Source organism: Antennarius striatus, chromosome 21, assembly GCF_040054535.1.
Source record: "Antennarius striatus isolate MH-2024 chromosome 21, ASM4005453v1, whole genome shotgun sequence".
Taxonomy (NCBI): Eukaryota; Metazoa; Chordata; class Actinopteri; order Lophiiformes; family Antennariidae; genus Antennarius; species Antennarius striatus.
In genome coordinates, this window is record NC_090796.1 from 8,366,937 (window position 1) to 8,386,415 (window position 19,479).

Genomic DNA, 19,479 nt, shown 5'->3' on the forward strand with positions numbered 1-19,479 from the left:
ATATCAAGAGAAATATGAGACGTACAGACTGTTTATTCTACACATCTACATAGAATATTTATTAATAATAATTAATATTAGCAATCCAATAATATGAATTTATCAAAGTCAAAGTCAGCTTTATTGTCAAATGTACCATATACAGTATGCATGACATACAGCACAGATGAAATTGCAGTCCTCTCTGACCCACGGTAGACAGTACAACAGGCAGTACAACACAGACAGTGCAACAGGCAGAACAATACAGGTAGCACAACACGGGACAACACAGGCACTATAACAAAGGCAGGACACACAGCAGGACAACATAGGCAGTACAACACAGGCAGGACAACACAGGCTGTACAACACAGGTAGTGCAACAAGCAGTACAACACATGCAGTACAACACAGGTAGTGCAACAAGCAGTACAACATATGCAGTGCAAGACAGGCAGGACAACACAGGCAGTGCAACAAGCAGTACAACACAGACAGTACATCAGACAGTACAGCACGAAGTATAAGACAAAACACAAAGGATGGTTAACATCTCTATGGTTACACTCTAATCTCATAGGGGAAGTGACCTGTGCGCAGTCCCTGAGTTGACGGGAGGAGGGAGAGATAGGTAGTCAGGTGCTGGGGGGAGGGCAATCAATGATTATAACCGTTAATAATCAATAGTTAATTATTTGCCTCTTGAGGCCCGTGATCCCTCAAACATTCTGTCCCCAGACACCAACTTTTGCAGTGCAGGACTTGTGTAAACGATATTAATAAAATTCAGATCAATCATATGACTCAAACGTCCTTTTAATAATCATCTTCAGTCAGTCATCTTCAGAGTACCACCGCAGCGGGTCACGGGGAGCAGGAGCCTATCTCGGCGACATAGGGCGTGAGGCGGGGGACACTCCGGGCACGACGCCAGTGGACCGCGGAGCCACACACAAAGACACACAACCATGCACACACACACTCACTCCTACGGGCGATTTGGAACCGCCAATCAACCTGAAGTGCATGCTTTTGGAGGTGGGAGAGCGTGCGAACTCCGCACAGAGCAGGACTCGAACCCGGGTCTGCCGTGTTGTGAGGTGGCCACCGTGCCGCCCCCTTAAGTTTAAATAATCATGTTTTGTAGAATTTACACAAAGTCAAGTCTTATATACAGTAATCACAATCATTCATTCAGATATTTACAGTTTTACAACTTAAACTTATTCACAATAAACTATATACAATCTCAAAATTTTCAGCAAATAAGAAAATGTATTCAGTCTGAATCTACATTCACAACATTTGGGAGTAACTCCACAGGGTCTTGAAGGTGGATTACGAAAGACACCTGCATTGCGGCAGATTGCTCAATGTCACTCTGACTCCCATGCTGCAGCGTGTTGACTCTATTTACTACTGATGGAAAGTTTAACAAAGAATCATCACATTGTGGATAATTTTGTTGAACTTGATGAGTAAAGATCTGTGAAATATCAGGATTGGGTGAACGCCCAGCCATGTCTCTTGTCACTGTGCCTGCGGACCTGTTGCGCCCCGGAACTGTGGCAATGGAGAAGGTTTCAACCCGAGATTCAAGGGCGGCTAGCCATTGTCCAAAGCAAGAAGAATCAGCATCTGTCCTCCAGCTTTGTAGCTTTCTTCTTAACTCTTCTCTCACCTGCACCCAAGGTTAGAGGTTGGATTATTTGTTTTGTGTGTGCTTTGACCAAAACTACATTTCCCACAATGCAGTAATTAAGCACATTTTAACGCTGACAAAAACGTTTCGAACAAAGTCAATGTTTTGACTTGTGTTTGAGGTTATTTTTCTTTATTCTCCTGTGTAGTTTGATCCTTGATTGATACAGTTCTGTCAATTTGTCAGGTTTCATAACCTGATAAATTAAAAGGATTTACTGCATGTTATAACAGAGCAACAAACAATTTTTTTCTGTGCAACTGTAGAGTTTGTAACTTACATAAGTTATAAATTTAGAGTTATTTAATATTAAGGATATATTCATTGAGTTACATTTAGTTACATTTACATGTGTTACATGTGGCCCTCTGAGGACAGCCATTATGCTGATGTGGCCCTCAGTGAAAATGAGTTTGACATCCCCGACTTCAACCGTAATGCTGCATTGCATCAACTGGCTTGGCAGGATAAAAAGCCATAAAGTGAAGAGGAGTTTGATGAAAAATACCACAATGACATTGTTGAAATCTTCTTACCTAAAAACAAACTAAATGAATGGTATCAGACACCCAACTGTCCAGGCATTCTGTTGAATACAGAATATCAGACATAAATGGGGCTACTGAATCACAGTGGAACTCTGTGAAGCATGTGAAATATTTTAGTGTTACATTGGATGAGTATTGTGTGATACATGAAAGCTATTTTTAAGCTATTTTTTAGTAAAATCATACTTTCTGCCATTTCGCATATATTCGCCTTGTCTTGTGAGGTTCTTGTTCTCTGACTGGTTGGCCACTCCTGTACTAATGGTTCTTCTGGCCCATCCTGAGGAGGTGTGGATTTGGTCTCCAAGTGCCCTCCACTTCAGAATTATTTAACATGTCTAAGGCAAATGTGACACTTTTACACAACTACAGACTGATGCATGTCGTTGTTCAGATATTGTGGTTGCATCTAATAAATAAATGCACCGGGAACATGAAACGAAACAACAAACCTCTTTATTGGCATAGCAGTACAGCACAGCCACAAGTAATCCCTGTAGGGGGACGAAACAACAGAAAAGTTCTTGTTTAGTTCATTCATGTGTAAATGATATGCTTTACAACCTAGACTGCACATATGGATTCATTTAATTTATATTCATCAATTTCATTTAATTAATGTTATCTTAAAACACTTTCCAGCAGGACAGACCTGCAGGGAAACATAGAACCCAACTTGACCCACATAAGCAAGTATTTTGGTGACAGAGGCAACGTAAAAATTCTTTATAAAAGGCAGAAACCTTGAGAAAAACTCAAGACTCGTAGTGGGTGGCCATTTGCCTTCACCGGTTGAGTGGACAAAGAAAGACAGAGGTAGGACGAGAGCGTGTTACATATGAATAAAACAGAATGTGATCATTTTTAATTCTTTTTGACAGACTATCAAATGAAAACATTGAAATTATGTGTTTTGAATTCATTTTCTGAATTCAGTACCAAAATGTGCTTCATTAAAATTGAAAAAGAAGCAACAAAAGACTGACAAAGTTGTAGTAAAAGGTGGTAGTATCAAGACTGGGTCACCTTCAAAAAGGTCAATTGTTCATTACTTTGGAAACTTTTTTTTTTTTAAACTTTGTGAGACTTTTTAATAAATTTTGTATGCAAATGACTGCAGTCTGTTTTTATCTGTCAGACATGTGAGCAACACCAAGCAAGTAGTCTCTGATCTTATCACACTTACCTGAAAAGAACTGATAAAAATGCCGAGGAACACTTTAACATAAAGCAAAACATCTGTCATCTGCTCATCTGCAGCAAAGATGAAGATGATCTCATGAAGACCAAACAGAGGGATGAGGGTAAGTGTTGCCTTGGCAAGACTAAGGAGACAAATCAGTGACAGGAGTGATTGTTTTTTCTCTCCTAACAAACATCTGGTCATGCTTTTTTCTTTATTGCCAGAGTAATGGCATCTACCTGAAAAAAATAGACACAGTCTTTATCATATTGGAAATATACTGAGGCAACTTGCCGAAGTTTGTAATCGGGGTATCCACTCTGGTTGTTTGCTCTTAACTTAGAAATAATGACCTTCAGGATCTTCAAGAAAATCAGAAAGTCAATCTGTTGATCAGACAATATAAATATTAATTGTTTCATAATGAAAATATATATGCTTTACACAGAAGTTTAATATCTGATAAAAACAGACACATGGTATTCAGCTGAATGGTGTTTACATTGTGCAACCTTACGAGCGAAATGAGAAGGATTGGCAAACGAATGATCCACCAGTAGTACATGTTCTCATTGACAGCCCAGCACCTGAGATACAAGGCACGGATCACACTTTCTTCATTGAAATAAGCATGCATGCACACGCACACACACGCGCACACGCGCACGCACACGCGCACGCACACGCACACACACACACACACACACACACACACACACACACACACACACACACACACACACACACACACACACTCACTTACTCTTTGTTCTCTTTTAAAAGCTTCATCACAACCCAGGGAACCACAAACAGAAGTGGAGTTCCTATAGCAGGACAATAAAGATTTAAAGTATGCACTCTACCATGGTTTTACAGTTGATTGAGATTTGGTTGTCCTTGTTATTTTAAAATAGCATACAGTATTTCAAACACAAGGTAATTTAAACTGCTTGTTATGACTTCTGTCAAAATATTATTGAGTGTTCTTCTGTAATTATATCTCCTGTCATTTCAGAGCCTTCTCTACCCCCATGCGCCTCATCCTCTTAATGTACGCCTCTGTCATCTGAAATCCATCTGTCACATCAATCTCCTACCTACATATACACATCCATGGGTTCTCTAACATATTTTTAGTGTTCATGTTGTTTTCCAGTGTTACTGTTTCCTGAATACCTTGTACTGATTCTGCCTGTTACCTGCCCCTTGTCAGATTTTTCTGCCTGTTTGATTGACTAATGTAGTGTTCTAAACTCTGCTCTGAAATAAATATAAATGTTGATTTTACATCAGGGAACTCTCCTGTCATGCTTTGGGGTTCTTCTATCAATGATGAGGGGTAGATATTAATACTTCATAAGGGTATTGAAATATCTTATTTATAAAAATACGTACACAGATTTCCAACTGCGTTCAAACATTAATAAATAAAATACATGCAAATACATAGTTACAATTTACAAAATAGATTTGTATGTAAACTAGTAAGCAGCTACAACAATGTTTTTGTCATTGATCTTAATCAAATGACAACTGACAGTCAACTCAGTGGGCTCTGGAGATTGATTCCTTAATGTGGAGCATAGAAACCAAACTGATTTGAGATATTTGGTCATGTAAATTAGACATGTGTTCAGCCCCAGGACATATAGCCAATCATATTAGATAAACATGGGTTTAAAAACTTTGAAAAGTGTAACAACAGAGAAAGAAAATCTCATGATTAAAGTACATATGGCATATATGTATAAGTATAAAAGTTATATATCGAATGTCATTGGCATCAGTGAAGACAGTCAGCAGTTGTCACATTGATTTTTCTTGTAAAGATTTCTGCATTGAGACATTAAAAGTGGAACATACCTTTTAATATTGACAAAGGAGAGACAGTTTCCCAAATATCTACTTTCTGAATTCCCTAAAATGAAATGGAACTTACCCCAGCCAAGACAAATGTAAGGTAAACATCTGTTGTTGTTGATCAATACCGAGGCAATCAGCACAGAATTCAAATAAATGGCCTCTCCAAAAAACCAACAGTGATTGGCCAGGACACAGTACTGCATCATCACTTGTGCAATTCTGCAGCCAATAGCAGCCTGAACAAAATGGTCATAAAAATCCACATGGTGGTTATCAGCAAATATACTAAGTAAACCAGCGTTAGTAAATTTCAGGAACTACCTGGTGACTGAGCATCTCTTTCACATCAGTCTGCTTCATGATCTCTCGTCCCCAGTGGTGTTCCAGCATGGCGTCCTTTACGATGACAGAAACAGCCCGCAGGATAAGGGAGAGGAAGAGGTTGGCATGAATATAGTTCCGAGTGCAATGCAGTTTCCTGTAAGTGGACATAAAAGCACATACAATTCAAATTTTGTGAATTACTCCACTTTTTCTTTGTAGCATCTCTGTATTTGATTTGGTTGGTTTAAATATTTTCCTGTTATGGGCTTGTCTTGCTTTTTGTTTGGATTTTATATGACCAGTTGAAGTGCATCTCTGTCACTTATTTTGTCTAAGTTAAAAAAAAAAAGTCTTTTCATTGTTTATGCATAGATTTGCTTATTAAATTCACTATTGAATAAGCAACTGTTATCTTTTATCTGGACTGTTTGTCTTCTATGGTGACCAGCAGCACGGGGGCGCCACAGGGGACCGTTCTGTCCCCCATTCTCTTCACCCTCTACACATCAGACTTCAAGCACAACTCGGATACATGCCACATACAGAAGTACTCCGATGACACCGCGATAGTGGCATGTATCCGGGAGGGTGATGAGGGGGGGTACAGGGCATTGGTGGCTGACTTCGTGGAGTGGTGCCAACAGAACCAGCTCCAGCTCAACGTCTCCAAGACAAAGGAGATGGTTCTGGATTTCCGGCGGGCACCTCCCTCTCCACAGCCAGTGATCATCAAAGGCAGTGAGGTGGAGGTGGTAGAAAACTATAAGTACCTGGGACTGCAGCTAGACAGCAGACTGGACTGGTCACTCAACTCGGACTGTGTGTACAAGAAGGGGCAGAGCAGGATGTACTTCCTAAGGAGGCTGGCCTCCTTCAACATCTGTCCTAAGCTCCTTTTCATGTTCTATCAGTCCGTAGTCTCCAGTGTGCTGTCATACGCCATTGTGTGTTGGGGTGGGGGGGCCAGGAAAAGAGATATGGACCGTCTGAACAGACTCATCCGCAGAGCGGGCTCAGTGGTCGGGCTGAGCCTGAACTCTGTGGAGACAGTTCGGGAGAGCAGGACCATGTCTAAAATTAAGGCTATCATAAACAACACCAGGCACCCCCTACACACCACCTTCTCCCAGCAGAGAAGCACCTTCAGCGGCAGACTGCTGTCACACAGCGCCTCCACAGAGAGGCTGAGGTCCTCCTTCTTGCCCCGTGCCATCAGGGGGTACAATGACTCTCTCAGGAGGAGCGGGGGGGAAGGTGGCGAGGTCAGCACGGGGTTGAAAATGGATTTAATTTAATTTAATTTAAATTTAATTTTATACTGTTATACATATATATATATATATATAAATTTATTTATTTATTTATTATACTGTTTTATATTTTAATTCAATTTTGTACTGTTTAGATTTTATTTTATACTGTTTATATTTTAATACTGTAATATTTTTAAATTTTATACTGTTTATATTTTAGTTATAGTTTAGTATATAAGTCCTGTTAGTGCTGCATGTGTCTGTCTGTTAGTGTAATGTATGTCTTGTGGTATGTCCTGTGATGTCAGTGTTTCCTTTTCTCCTGGTGTTATCCAGTATTATTTGTTATGTAATGCCTGAGCAGCGGATATATGCAATTTCCTCCGGGATTAATAAAGTATCTATCTATCTATCTATCTATCTATCTATCTATTTGCTTACATGACCTTATTAAAGATTATGATAATTTTGGCATATCAGATTTACTTCGTCTGTTATTACACTCACCTTAAACTCAGAAGAATGATAAGAGCAATGATGAGGGCAGAGAGGGATAAGGAATAACCAACAGTGTACAACATCTTGAAGCTCACCATCACTTGTTTGAACCACATCTGCAAAGAAAAATTCTATAAGCTATTGGAAGTCAGACATTCAATTACAAAATAACATCTCCGAGGACCTGTCCTGGGACCGCAACACCACATCGCTGGCCAAAAAAGCCCTACAACGCCTCTACTTCCTCCGCAAACTGAGGAGAGCAAGAGCCCCACCCACCATCATGCTGACTTTCTACAGAGGCACCATCGAGAGCATCCTGACCAGCTGCATCACCATGTGGTACGGCGCCTGCACCGTTTCCTGCCGCAAGACCCTGCAGCGCATTGTGAGAGTAGCTGAAAAGATCACTGGTGTCTCTCTCCCTTCCCTTACAGACATTTATAACACCCGCCTCACCTGCAAAGCCATCAGCATTGCAGGTGATCCCACCCACCCCTCTCACAGCCTTTTCAGCCTGTTGCCATCAGGTAGGAGACTGCAGAGTCTGCAGGCCAAAACTAGCAGGCTCAGGGACAGTTTCTTTCACCAGGCGGTCAGGAGGCTCAACTCCCTTCCTGCTCTGCCCCCTGCCATAGCCTTGAACTCTACCCTCACACTGCCCTGCCCTCCCCCCAGCACCTGACTATATCTCTCCCTCCCCCCGTCAACTCAGGGACTGCACACACGTCACTTCCCCTATGGGATTAGAGTGTATAGAGATGCATACAGTAAACATTGTCTGCACAGGCCCAAGAATCAAATACAACCACACACAAGGGGGCCTGTAAGCATGCAAATTAAACACAGTGGGAGGTAGAACAGCGGGCAGCTCCTACCAGGTGCCCCCCAAATGAGCGGCTTGTAAGGGGAACGGTGCCTTGCTCAAGGGCGCTCCGGCAGTGTGAGCTGGCACCTCCCACTGTCAGCTCACACTCCAGTTGGCTAGGCGGGAGCAGGAATCAAACTGCTGATCTTGGATCATAGGAAGACCCCCTCTACCGCTGAGCCACCGCTGCCCACTGTCATATTCTCCTGCCTTTCTCTAATCACCCTGGATGTAATGGCCCAAATTTCTTGGAGCCTCTCCTGTCCACCAGTGCGTAAGGCTGCCCTATGATTTTAGAAGAACCTCTTGGAGAAACATCAAATTAATGGTATGTAAAATAGTAACAATGACCTTTTATGAGTATCATATGCTTTGAAACACACCTGAAGCAAGCCAAGTCCACCACCAAGCCCCGAATGTGTAACTTGGTATGCTGTTTTTATATATTTCTCACAGGCCAGAGCATGCATGAGCACACACAATCACACACAATCACACGCACACGCACACGCACACACACACACACACACACACACACACACACACACACACACACACACACAAACACACACACACACACACACACACACAAACACACACACACACACACACACACACACACACACACACACACACACACACACACACACACACACACAACACACACACACACACACACACACACAAACACACACACACCCTGACCTGCCTTCAGGGTAGATCAAAGCTATGCACTGGCTTTGACCATAGATCAAAGCTAGTGTATAGGTAGGTCACGCACCAGCTTTGATCTATGGTCTACTCACACTGGCCTTCTCCCTCGTCTATCATATTCCTGAGTATACAAAAGTTGAAATTTGACCTTCACCTAGTTTTCTCAAAGTCAAGGTCATCATCTCATTTTCATCCCCTTTGCCGCCAGAGTAATGTGCTTTTTGTTTCATCTTTCTATCTGCAATGGTTGCTAAAATATTTGGTGGACTAACAGACGAACGAACGAACGAACACACGAACACTGACAATTACAATACATCACCGCTTTGAACCAGGATGTAATTAAGGGAAAGCGATGGTGGAGTGAAGAGCAGTCCTTTAACAGCGCCCTATAAGAGCAGTTTGTTGGGTTCAGTGCTTTGCTCAAGTGCAGCTCAGCAGTGCTCAGGAGCTGAAATAGTAACTCTCCAGCTACCGGGTCACAGTCCATACATTGGTCCACGCTGGTCTCAAACTGGCCACCTCAAGCTCAGTTCTTGTGGACTGAGCTGCTGCTGTCCCACTGAGCTACTGTCACCACTAGACAGACAAACAGACGGCCAAAAAGACAGACAGACAGACAGACAGACAGACAGACAGACAGACAGACAGATAGATAGATAGAAAAGTAGATAGCCTACATCTTGAGTTGCAACCTCTTCTTCCTCCTCGCACTGGGTCATGTCTCTCCACACCTGCCCATTATCCTCTCTCTGCCACAGCCCATTGGCATTACAGTGCTGACGCACAACACCCTGGTACACTGAAACAGATGCAGTCACTCAGTACCCACATTCACACTTGGGAATATTAAACTAATAGATAAACATAAATTAATTTTAACATGCCAAGATAAAAAGTAGTAGATAGGGAGTTTTGTGTCTGTCTGTCTTTGTGTGTGTGTGTGTGTGTGTGTGTGTGTGTGTGTGTGTGTGTGTGTGTGTGTGTGTGTGTGTGTGTGTGTGTATGTGTGTGTGTTATCCATGTCGAGTATAAAAGAGAAAGCAGATCATTTATATATTTCATTTCTGTTCATGTTAATTAAAGAAGATTGAACATGTGGATTAATCATCCAGATGTAAGAGTGGTATCGACTGTTAAACTAATTCAGGACAAGAACGTGAATAAGACATTGTAAAAATGTCAACCTATTTCTACGAGCTTCACTCTTATTTTTAGTGGCCATATAAACCTTTTTAGGAACATCTACAGTTTGGCTGGAATTACTCTCCTAAAATCTGCACAGTCAACATCATCATCAAATACAGTGTAATGAGCAAACTCAAAAACAAATAAATTAATATACATTTCTTTTTGCTGTTAAGTCAAAATTAGACTTTAATTTACCTCTGTCATACCAGGGCAGGTAGAAAGGGCATGTAATATTGACAAAAGAGCCGGCAGGAGTGTCTGGCCAGCAGGCATATAGATCAAATGTCCTGTTGCAGAACAGGCCTGACAGAAAGAACAGTAAAGTCATGAAAAGGCGTATTTTCTCAATTGAAAAAAATCTTCAACAATCTATTATGATGAATATGTAGTACTAGTTAATTTTCCTCATACCCTGCAGGGCTGGCTCATTTTGTATCATTCTGATACAACTTTCTTTATACTGGACCCACTTGTGATAAGTCTCCTCTAAAACTTTTCCACCAGTCATCTCAATCTGCAAAGAAAACAAAAAACCCATAAAAAATAACCTAAAAAAATGTCACTTTCTTTCTCAAGTCCAGATTTAAGAAAGTGGGGGTTTTTTTGCATTAGGAAGGTTACAGCTTATGCTGTTCTTTTCTGTCAAACTTTCCAGTTAAACATCATTTGTACTTCACAATGACTAACCTTTGGTAGGTTGAGAAACAGCAGGATGCACACAGCCATAATGTCCTGTATTCTGTTAATGACTTCAGACATGGTGTTTCCAACAGAACAGAGGAATGACAAAATAATCTCTGCTTCTGAAAATGCAGTTCATATAAGTGCATATAAATTCAAAAGTTCCAACACATGCAGATCTGCATCCCTATATTAATGGTATTAGAACTACAAGTAAGTGAAAATCTGGCCTATAATCAAACATGCTCATGAGATTCTAATCAGAACCGTTAGCTATATGGTAATGACATCATATACAGAACATATATGCAAGCCTGCATGAGGAACAGCTGCTAATCAAAACTTATCAGAACTGATTGGTCAATTTTAGATTTATATGTCATTCCAGCATCAAGAAATTTTTCCATCTTCTATGAGATCTCAATCTTTTAAAGTCTGAACCATGAAGTAATCAAAAGAAAATTGTATTTTTGCATAAGGACTTAATGGAAGTTTTGGACAAATATGTCAAATTAAATTGTACATACGATCTTAAATTTGAATAATTTTTGCCAAATCCTGAATTTTTTCACAAGGAAAATGCAGATGCATGTGTTTGATTGTAAAAATCGAGTTTGTTAGGAAAAAAATATCAGACTAATGATCGCGAAGGTCCAAGTGTAACAATTATGATACGTATAAGCCCGGATAAATACAGAGTGTTGTGTCAGGAAGGGCATCCGACATAACACTTTTGCCAAATCAAACATGCAAATCGAATCTATGACTTCCATACCGGATCGGTCGAGGCCTGGGTTAACAACGACCACCATTGGTGTTGTTCACCTACAGGGTGGAATGAGGAGGTACAAGAGTGTATACAGAGAAAGAGGTCAGCTAAGAGGAGGTGGGACACTGAGAGGATTGAGGAGAGTACACAAGAGTACAGGGAGATGCAGCGTAAGGTGAAAGTAGAGATAGCAAAGGCCAAACAAGGGGCTTAAGATGACTTGTATGCTAGGTTGGACAGAAAGGAGGAAGAGGCTGATCTATACAGGTTGGCAAGACAGAGAGACAGAGATGGGAAGGGCATGCAGCAGGTTAGGGTGATTAAGGATAGGGATGGAAGTCTATTGACAGGTGTCAGGATGGGAAGATGGAAAGGGTACTTTGAAGAGTTGATGAATGAGGAAAATGAGAGAGAACAAAGAATAGAAGAGATGGCTGTTGTGAACTGGGAAGTAGCAAAGATTAGTCAGGATGAAGTGAGAAGGGCATTGAAGAGGATGAAGAGTGGAAAGGCACTCAGTCCTGATGATATACCTGTCAAGGTATAGAAGTGTCTAGGAGAGGTAGAGGGCAGTAGAGTTTCTCACTGGGTTGTTCAAGAAGTGAGAAGATGCCTGAGGAATGGAGAAGTGTGCTGGTGCCCATTTTTAAGAAAAGGGTGATGTGCCGAGTTGTGGCAACTACAGAGGAATAAAGCAGATGAGCCATGAAGTTATGTGAAAGAGTAGTTGAAGCTAGACTAAGGGCAGAAGTGAGCATTTGTGAGCAGCAGTATGGTTTCTTGCTAAAGAAGTACAGAGAAGGCCAGAGGAGATGCATTGTGTTTTTGTAGACATGGAGAAAGCTTATGACAGGGTACCCAGAGAGGAACTTTGGTATTGTATGAGGAAGTCTGGAGTGGCAAAGTATGTTAGAGCGGTGCAGGACATGTATGAGGACTGTAAGACAGTGGTGAGGTGTAGGTGTGTAGGTGTGACAGATGAGTTCAAGGTGGAGGTGGGACTGCATCAGGGATCAGCTCTGAGCCCCTTCTTGTTCGCTATGGTGATGGACAGGCTGACAGACGAGGTTAGACAGGAATCTCCATGGACTATAATGTTTGCAGATGACACTGTGATCTGTAGTGAGAGAAGGGAACAGGTGGAGGAGAAGCTAGAGAGGTGGAGGTTTGTCCTGGAAAGGAGAGGAATGAAGGTTAGCCGCAGTAAGACAGAGTACATGTGTGTGAATGAGAGGGACCCAAGTGGAAGAGTGAGGTTACAGGGAGAAGAGATCAAGAAGGTGGAGGATTTTAAGTACTTAGGTTCAACAGTCCAGAGCTATAGTGTGAAAAAAGCAGGGCTTTGAACCAGAATTTTTTGCCAATCAGTTTGTTCCAAACAGAAACGGAATTATAACGTTTCCGGTTTTGCGTTCCACCCATAAACTGACGTTCCTGAACCGGTTAGAACAAAAAAATAAAGTTTTTGAACCGGTTAATCAACGCTACGCCTTTTAACATTAAGCGTCTTATGTGTACACTGAGTTCCAAAATCTGTAAAAAAAATTTTGTGTGATTTTAGTCAGCGCTCCGCCAGATCGACCATTTTCCACTGACATAAGACATAATACGTCACTACTTACGCCGGCAGTGATAGACCAATTAGAGATAATGACGCAAGGCTACATCTGGCACACCTCCGGTACGTTCCAGTATACAGTACAGTGTTTGTTTGGCATTTGTTTGGCTAAAGACCCCCGGCAATGACGTCAGCGAAGACACATGCTTACGACGCAAAATGTAAACTCCAGGCTCCGGTTGTTCCTGTTGACATAAAAAGACCGGGTGGCTTTTTTCACGCTTCGCCATCTCTCTTGATCTGTGACTCCATGCACGCCCACACCACCGCTTCTGTCAAAAACCAAGTCAATCGGCTGAATTCGGAGCTTGCCAACATCCTGGGAGGATTAACGAAATAACTCCAACTGCTGGACATCGGTGTAAACAGAGCCTTTAAAGTTAAGCTGCGTGCGTTGTGGAGCGATGGATGAGAGACGTGAACACACGTTTACCAGGACTGGAGGCAGTGCCGAGCAAGTTACACTCCCACAATATGTGCGTGGATTGTGTTTGCCTAGACTAACATGTCTGCTTTGACTTTTGTCCGATGTTTCGAAAAAGCCGGCGTCATTACCGGACAGCCACCCGGAAATGTGATGGTCAGCGATAGTGAAATAGCTAAGCTATTCAATGCAGACCGAACATGAGGACTTCGAAGGATTTAGCACAGATTTATCAAAAAATAAAGAAATAAAAACATATTTAAAAAATAATGTGTAATGTGTAATGTCGGTGTATTTAAATATGTAGTCCAACACATTTTAACCACTGTCACCTTTCTAATCAATCAAGTTTTATTTATAAAGCGCTTAATCAATGCAACAGACATTTCAAAGCGCTTTAACAGACAGAGAAACCCAACTGAACCCTCCAGAGCAAGCGGGGAAAAACCCCCTCGATTAGGAGGAAACTCCGGGCAGGACCCAGACTCTTTTGGGGGGCCATCCGCCTTGACCGGTTAGGTGGAAAAGAAATCAAAGGAAGATAAGAACAGGGAAAGAGAAAGAGAGACAGAGAGAGAGTGGCAGATAGACCAGATAGAGTCAGTGTCACTGTGGTTAAGGTTATGTTTCCCATTGCTAAAGTCAGGCACAATTACTGCTGCGTGGATGACTGTATGGCGGATGGTTAGGATGGTTAGGTGAGGGGTGATACTGGTGGATGGGAGGTGCAGGTCCATAGCAGATGGGTGGATCAGTATGGTGGCGCAGAGGAAAAGAAAGGAAGCCGGACCCCAGCCGATGATTAGGTTAGGGGTGATACTGGTGGGATGAGAAGAGCAGGTCCATAGCGGATGGGTGGATGAGGGGTGAACCTGAGAAAAACCTGTGAGGACATAGAGCACAGAGACTCCAGGGAAGAAGTTGAGTTAGTAGGGTGTGATTGGAGACTTGGAGAGTGAAATCGGAGAGGAGGAGGAGAAACAGAGATGGCCAGAGAGAAGGAGGAGGAGAGAGGAACTCAGTGAGTCTGGATGTTGCTTCCGTTAGGTAGCATGCACCAAACAATAAGGTGCGCCGTGTGTCTGGTTAAAGTACAGAAATAAACTGTTATTTAGACTGTGCCTCTGTCAGGAATGGCAGTTGCTCCTTCTCTCTCTCTCCTCTTCGGTGTCACACCTGGGTCCCACCTACCTGGGTGTGGCCACTCCTGGCAGCAGAGCAGCACACCTGTCTTCTATTTTCCAATTTCCAGACCTTCATGAGCTCCATTCATCGCCAGTTAATTTGTACTGCTAGTCAGTATCTTCACTGTGGCTCTCGTGACTCAAACCTCGACTTGTGGTAACTCTGTTCTCTCCATGTTTCTAGTTCCAGTCTGCTGCCTGTTGCCTGATCACTTTCCAGCCCATCTGCCTGCTTCAACTACTTACCTCCTGCTGACTCACCTGTTCAGCCTGGTCACTAGTCCACCATCTCTCCACATTTTACTTACCTTTCGTGCTTCGCATTTGGATCTTACAGTAAACCCTGACAGAACGAACTGGCCACATGGACCCAGCGGAGACCGATCCAGATCGTGTTCGCCTAGCTCGCACAAATCAAGGAGCCCGGCTTGGACAACATGAGCAGCTGCTGCATAACCTCTTGGATTGTCAGAAGACTTCTCAAACATAGATTTCACAGCTCAACTCCATGATCCAGTAGCTTGCCAACAAACTCTCCACATCCAGTATCCAAGGTCAGCCTGTTCCACTTATTCCTCAAGTCTCTGCTGCTCCTCAGTCTCCACTGCCACCATCCAGAGAAGTGCACATTCCGGACCCTGATCATTATTCAGGTGACATGGGCAAATGTGGGAGTTTTTTACTTCAGTGCTCACTAGTTTTTAGTCAGAAGCCTAATACTTACGCCTCAGATACTTTCAAAATTGCTTTTATTATGGGACTTCTCCATGGGAGGGCGTTAGAATGGGCATCTGCAAAATGGCAAAGTCAACCGGAGATTCGCTATGATTATTCAACTTTTGAACAAGAGTTGAGAAGTTTTTGACCACCCGGTCCGGGGAAGGGAAACATCTAAAAGACTCCTCTCAATTACCCAGGGGACTTGCAGCATGACAGAATTCTCTGTTGAATTTTGGACTCTTGCTGCCTGGAGTGGGTGGGATGATTTGGCTTTGCAGAGTGTGTTTTAGAATGGACTTTCCGAACAATTGAAAGATGAACTTGCTTTGACAGAAGATCCAGCTAATCTAGATTCTTTGATTTTGACATCCACTAAAATGGACAATCGAATCTGGGAGCGCCGCAGGGAGCATTCCAGCCACCATATTTCCACCTCGTCTGACCCTCGCAGCGTCCCACCACATAGGTTCAGCGCAATCCCTCCCCACATGCCTTTTGTTCCTACTACTGCAATTCCTGAAGAGGAGCCAATGCTGGTGAGTCGGGCGAAGCTAACACCAGATGAGAGGCAGCGTCGAATCAAGGCTGGTGTTTGTATATTTTGCGGAAGTCTTGGACATTTTCTTGCCACATGTCCTATTCGGCCAAAAGATGGGGCTCATCAGTAAATATGGGGGTGCTGGTGAGCCACGTTTCTACTGCTAATTCCCCAACAAAAATACTACTTCCTGCTATGCTCTGTATCAATAACTGCCCTGCCGTTGACTGCCCTGGTGGATTCCGGGGCTGAAGATAATTTTATGGACTATAATCTGGCTCAACAAGCTGGGTTAGATAAGGTACCCCTTGCTACCCCACTAGCGGTAAATGCTTTAGATGGGAGATTAATCTCTAAAGTAAGTCACTGCTCGGAACCAGTCAAACTTGTTGTCGGGCAACCATCAGGAACAACTACATTTTAAGTGAATTTCTTCCTGTCGAATACCATGATCATGCAAAAGTTTTTAGTAAGGAGCAAGCACTTTCACTTCCACCTCATAGACCATATGACTGTGCAATTGACCTTATTCCAGGTTCAACTCTGCCTTCCAGCCGACTGCACAGCCTGTCCAAACCAGAAAATGAAGCAATGGAGCAATATGTTAAAGACTCTCTAGCAGCCAGTGTAGTCAGACCTTCGTCCTCTCCTGTTGGTGCAGGTTTTTTCTTTGTCAGTAAGAAGGATGGCACACTTCGCCCCTGCATTGACTACCGAGGATTAAATAACATCACTGTAAAAAGACCCTCTTCCCCTCATAAATTCTGCTTTTCAGCCTCTTCACAAAGCTACCAATTTTTCTAAACTGGATCTTCGCAATGCGTATCATCTGGTGCGCATTTGCGAAGGGGACGAGTGGAAAATGGCATTCAATACTCATTTGGGCCATTTGGGCCATTTTGAATTTCTTGCAATGTCTTTCGGATTGACAAATGCTCCGGTAGTTTTTCAGGCCAATTTCAAGACCTTCATGAGAACCAGCTTCCCACCATTCATCGCCAGTTCTTTTGTACTGCTAGACAGTATCTTCACTGTGGCTCTCGTGACTCAAACCTCGACTTGTGGTAACTCTGTTCTCTCCATGTTTCTAGTTCCGCTCTTCTGCCTGTTGCCTAATCACTTTCCAGCCCATCTGCCTGCTTCAGCTACTTACCTCCTGCCGATTCACCTGTTCAGCCTGGTCATCTGGTCCACCACTTCCCTTTTCTTAACCGCTGTTGATAGCCGCTACTTCTCTCTGCTCTCATCCCGCATCGAGTGAATGACAGGAAGTGAAAGATGAGGCTCCGGCTCCCTGTGTCCCCGTGCGGCGGATATAGCGGTGGTAATCTGAAGATGACTGACTGACTAACCGGTTTACAATTACTTTTTGTTCCTATTCTGTTCCGGAACATTAAAAAAATATAAAGTTTTCGGTTTTGTTTTCGTTCCTGCCAAAATACCGAAAGTTTTTGTTTTTGTTCCATGAACCGGTTCAAAGCCCTGGAAAAAAGGTGAAGCGTGTACAGGCAGAATAGAACAGGAGCAGAAAAATGTGTGGTGTGATGTGTGATAGAAGAGTTTCAGCTAAAGTGAAAGGAAAGGTGTACAAAACTGTGGTGAGACCAGCGATGTTGTTTGGTCTCGAGACAGTGTCACTGAAGAAATGACAGGAGACAGAGCTGGAGGTAGCAGAGATGAAGATGCTGAGGTTCTCTTTGGGAGTGACCAGGATGGATAGGATCAAGAATGAGTACATCAGAGGGACAGCACATGTTAGAGGTTTTGGAGATAAAGTCCGAGAGGCCAGACTGAGATGGTTTGGACATGTCCAGAGGAGAGATAGTGAATATATTGGTAGGAGGATGCTGAGTTTTGAACTGCCAGGCAGGAAGAGGAAGACCAAAGAGGAGGTTTATGGATGTAGTGAAGAGGACATGAAGGTAGTTGGTGTGAGAGAAGAGGATGCAGAAGACAGGATTAGATGGAGGCAACTGATTCTCTGTGGCGACCAATGAAGGGAAAAGCCGAAAGGAGATCAGTCGAGATCAGTGTCAGGGGTGAAACTCTGAGAGACGCTGTGTCACTTTGGATATGTGGAGCATTATGTGGAGCAGCATCTTGTATAAAAAAGTGATATCCTAATTTCTCACCATTTGTGTCTGCAAATTGACTTCCTGCCAGAACACATATTGATTTGTCTCTCCAAGCAGGTGGTTCAAGGAATAAGACTATCCCATAGCAGCTGCCCCGTGTTAAACTCTCATGAACTCTGACTTGATGACAGGAGATATCTCGGTGAACGAACAACAGCTCATCTAAATCAACTTGCATCTCTCCATAAAACTATCTCTGGAACAATTTGAAGCCTTTACACTATCTCGTTTTACACAATCATTAGCAAACAGGAATTCATCCTTTTTAGCTCACACGAAACTAGTTTTGCAAATTGACATATGCCATATCCAATCAAGAGTATTTTTTAAGGAACACAAAACATTGATTACCATAAACCACAGGAAACGAAAATTAGAAGGAATCTCAAGAAAGCTCCTGAACAAAATTCAGTTTTCAAGGACAAACACTATGCAGGTGTTATAACTGGTGCAATATGCAGGAGGTGTCATTATTCAGCACTTCAGAGCTGCTGAACTGAAGTGTGGCAACCGCAATCTTAAAAGTTCCCAACGAACGTTGTACAAAAAGTCAGTTGAATGTTTCTTTCATTTTCTGAATGTATGACAGGAAATGTATGACGGACATAATTTTTAATTCAATTAATTCAATAAGGGAAAAAAAGATATAGTACTTCTTCACATCCTCAGAAATAATAGCTTAAAGTTTGTTCAACCTTTTTTTCAAGTTTAGAGAATATTAATCTTGCATCGCCTTCCATAAATTGTCAACGCGTTAAAGACAAACGCAAAAATTCACTTTGACACGTCTGGAGTAAAACATTCTAATAGACCACAAATATAAAAACAGGAAACATATCAAAAGCGTGTCACTTACAAATGAATTATGTTTCGGAGGTTATAAGCCGCCGTCAGAGATGAGGTGCGGAGACGCTCCTTCCTCAGCGCCGTGTGGCTGCGCTCAGCTGCTCAGACCGAAGTGCCTCAGACCAGAGCCGCTCCAACGCGGTGGGCGGTCAGCACAATGCTGCTGTTGCCAAAACTGTGCAAGGTAGGTTGAAGATGTGCATGGCAGAGAATCGTGCTGACATTAAGTCATAAAACATTATTCACCAACACCATTTCATAGTCATCTCTAGGCGAGTACCAATAGCTATAATTAAACAGAGAAGCAAAGACCACATGTATGGAAACGAACTGTTTATAACATAGTTAGTTTGAAAAAAATCTGATTTGATTGTTCTATTCCTTTTTTCTAAAAGGTGTTTAATTTTGAAGGACTCGTGTAAAATACTGCAATAATGC

At 42.5% G+C, this 19,479-nt stretch overlaps 1 protein-coding gene across 3 annotated transcripts; it reads right to left on the bottom strand.

Moving 5' to 3' along the window:
- Nucleotides 1-119: 119 nt before the first annotated feature.
- LOC137588481 (glucagon receptor-like) lies at nucleotides 120-19,347 on the bottom strand. 3 transcript variants are annotated; one of them, XM_068305595.1, is made up of 14 exons: nucleotides 19,052-19,347; nucleotides 10,814-10,929; nucleotides 10,538-10,640; nucleotides 10,322-10,429; nucleotides 9,616-9,737; nucleotides 7,363-7,469; nucleotides 5,600-5,756; nucleotides 5,355-5,514; nucleotides 4,179-4,239; nucleotides 3,918-4,002; nucleotides 3,710-3,801; nucleotides 3,419-3,557; nucleotides 2,685-2,726; nucleotides 120-1,663 (listed from the first exon to the last, which is right to left on the bottom strand). In XM_068305595.1, exons 2-14 carry the CDS (start codon nucleotides 10,883-10,885, stop codon nucleotides 1,262-1,264), a joined length of 1,650 nt encoding a protein of 549 aa, XP_068161696.1. In that variant the 5' UTR covers nucleotides 10,886-10,929; nucleotides 19,052-19,347; the 3' UTR covers nucleotides 120-1,261. The 3 variants fall into 3 exon arrangements, with proteins under 3 accessions (XP_068161696.1, XP_068161698.1, XP_068161697.1); XM_068305597.1 differs by lacking the exon at nucleotides 19,052-19,347 and having other exon boundaries at nucleotides 5,600-5,674; nucleotides 7,449-7,469; nucleotides 10,814-11,369; XM_068305596.1 differs by lacking the exon at nucleotides 19,052-19,347 and having other exon boundaries at nucleotides 3,933-4,002; nucleotides 10,814-11,369.
- Between the last annotated feature and the right edge of the window lie 132 nt (nucleotides 19,348-19,479).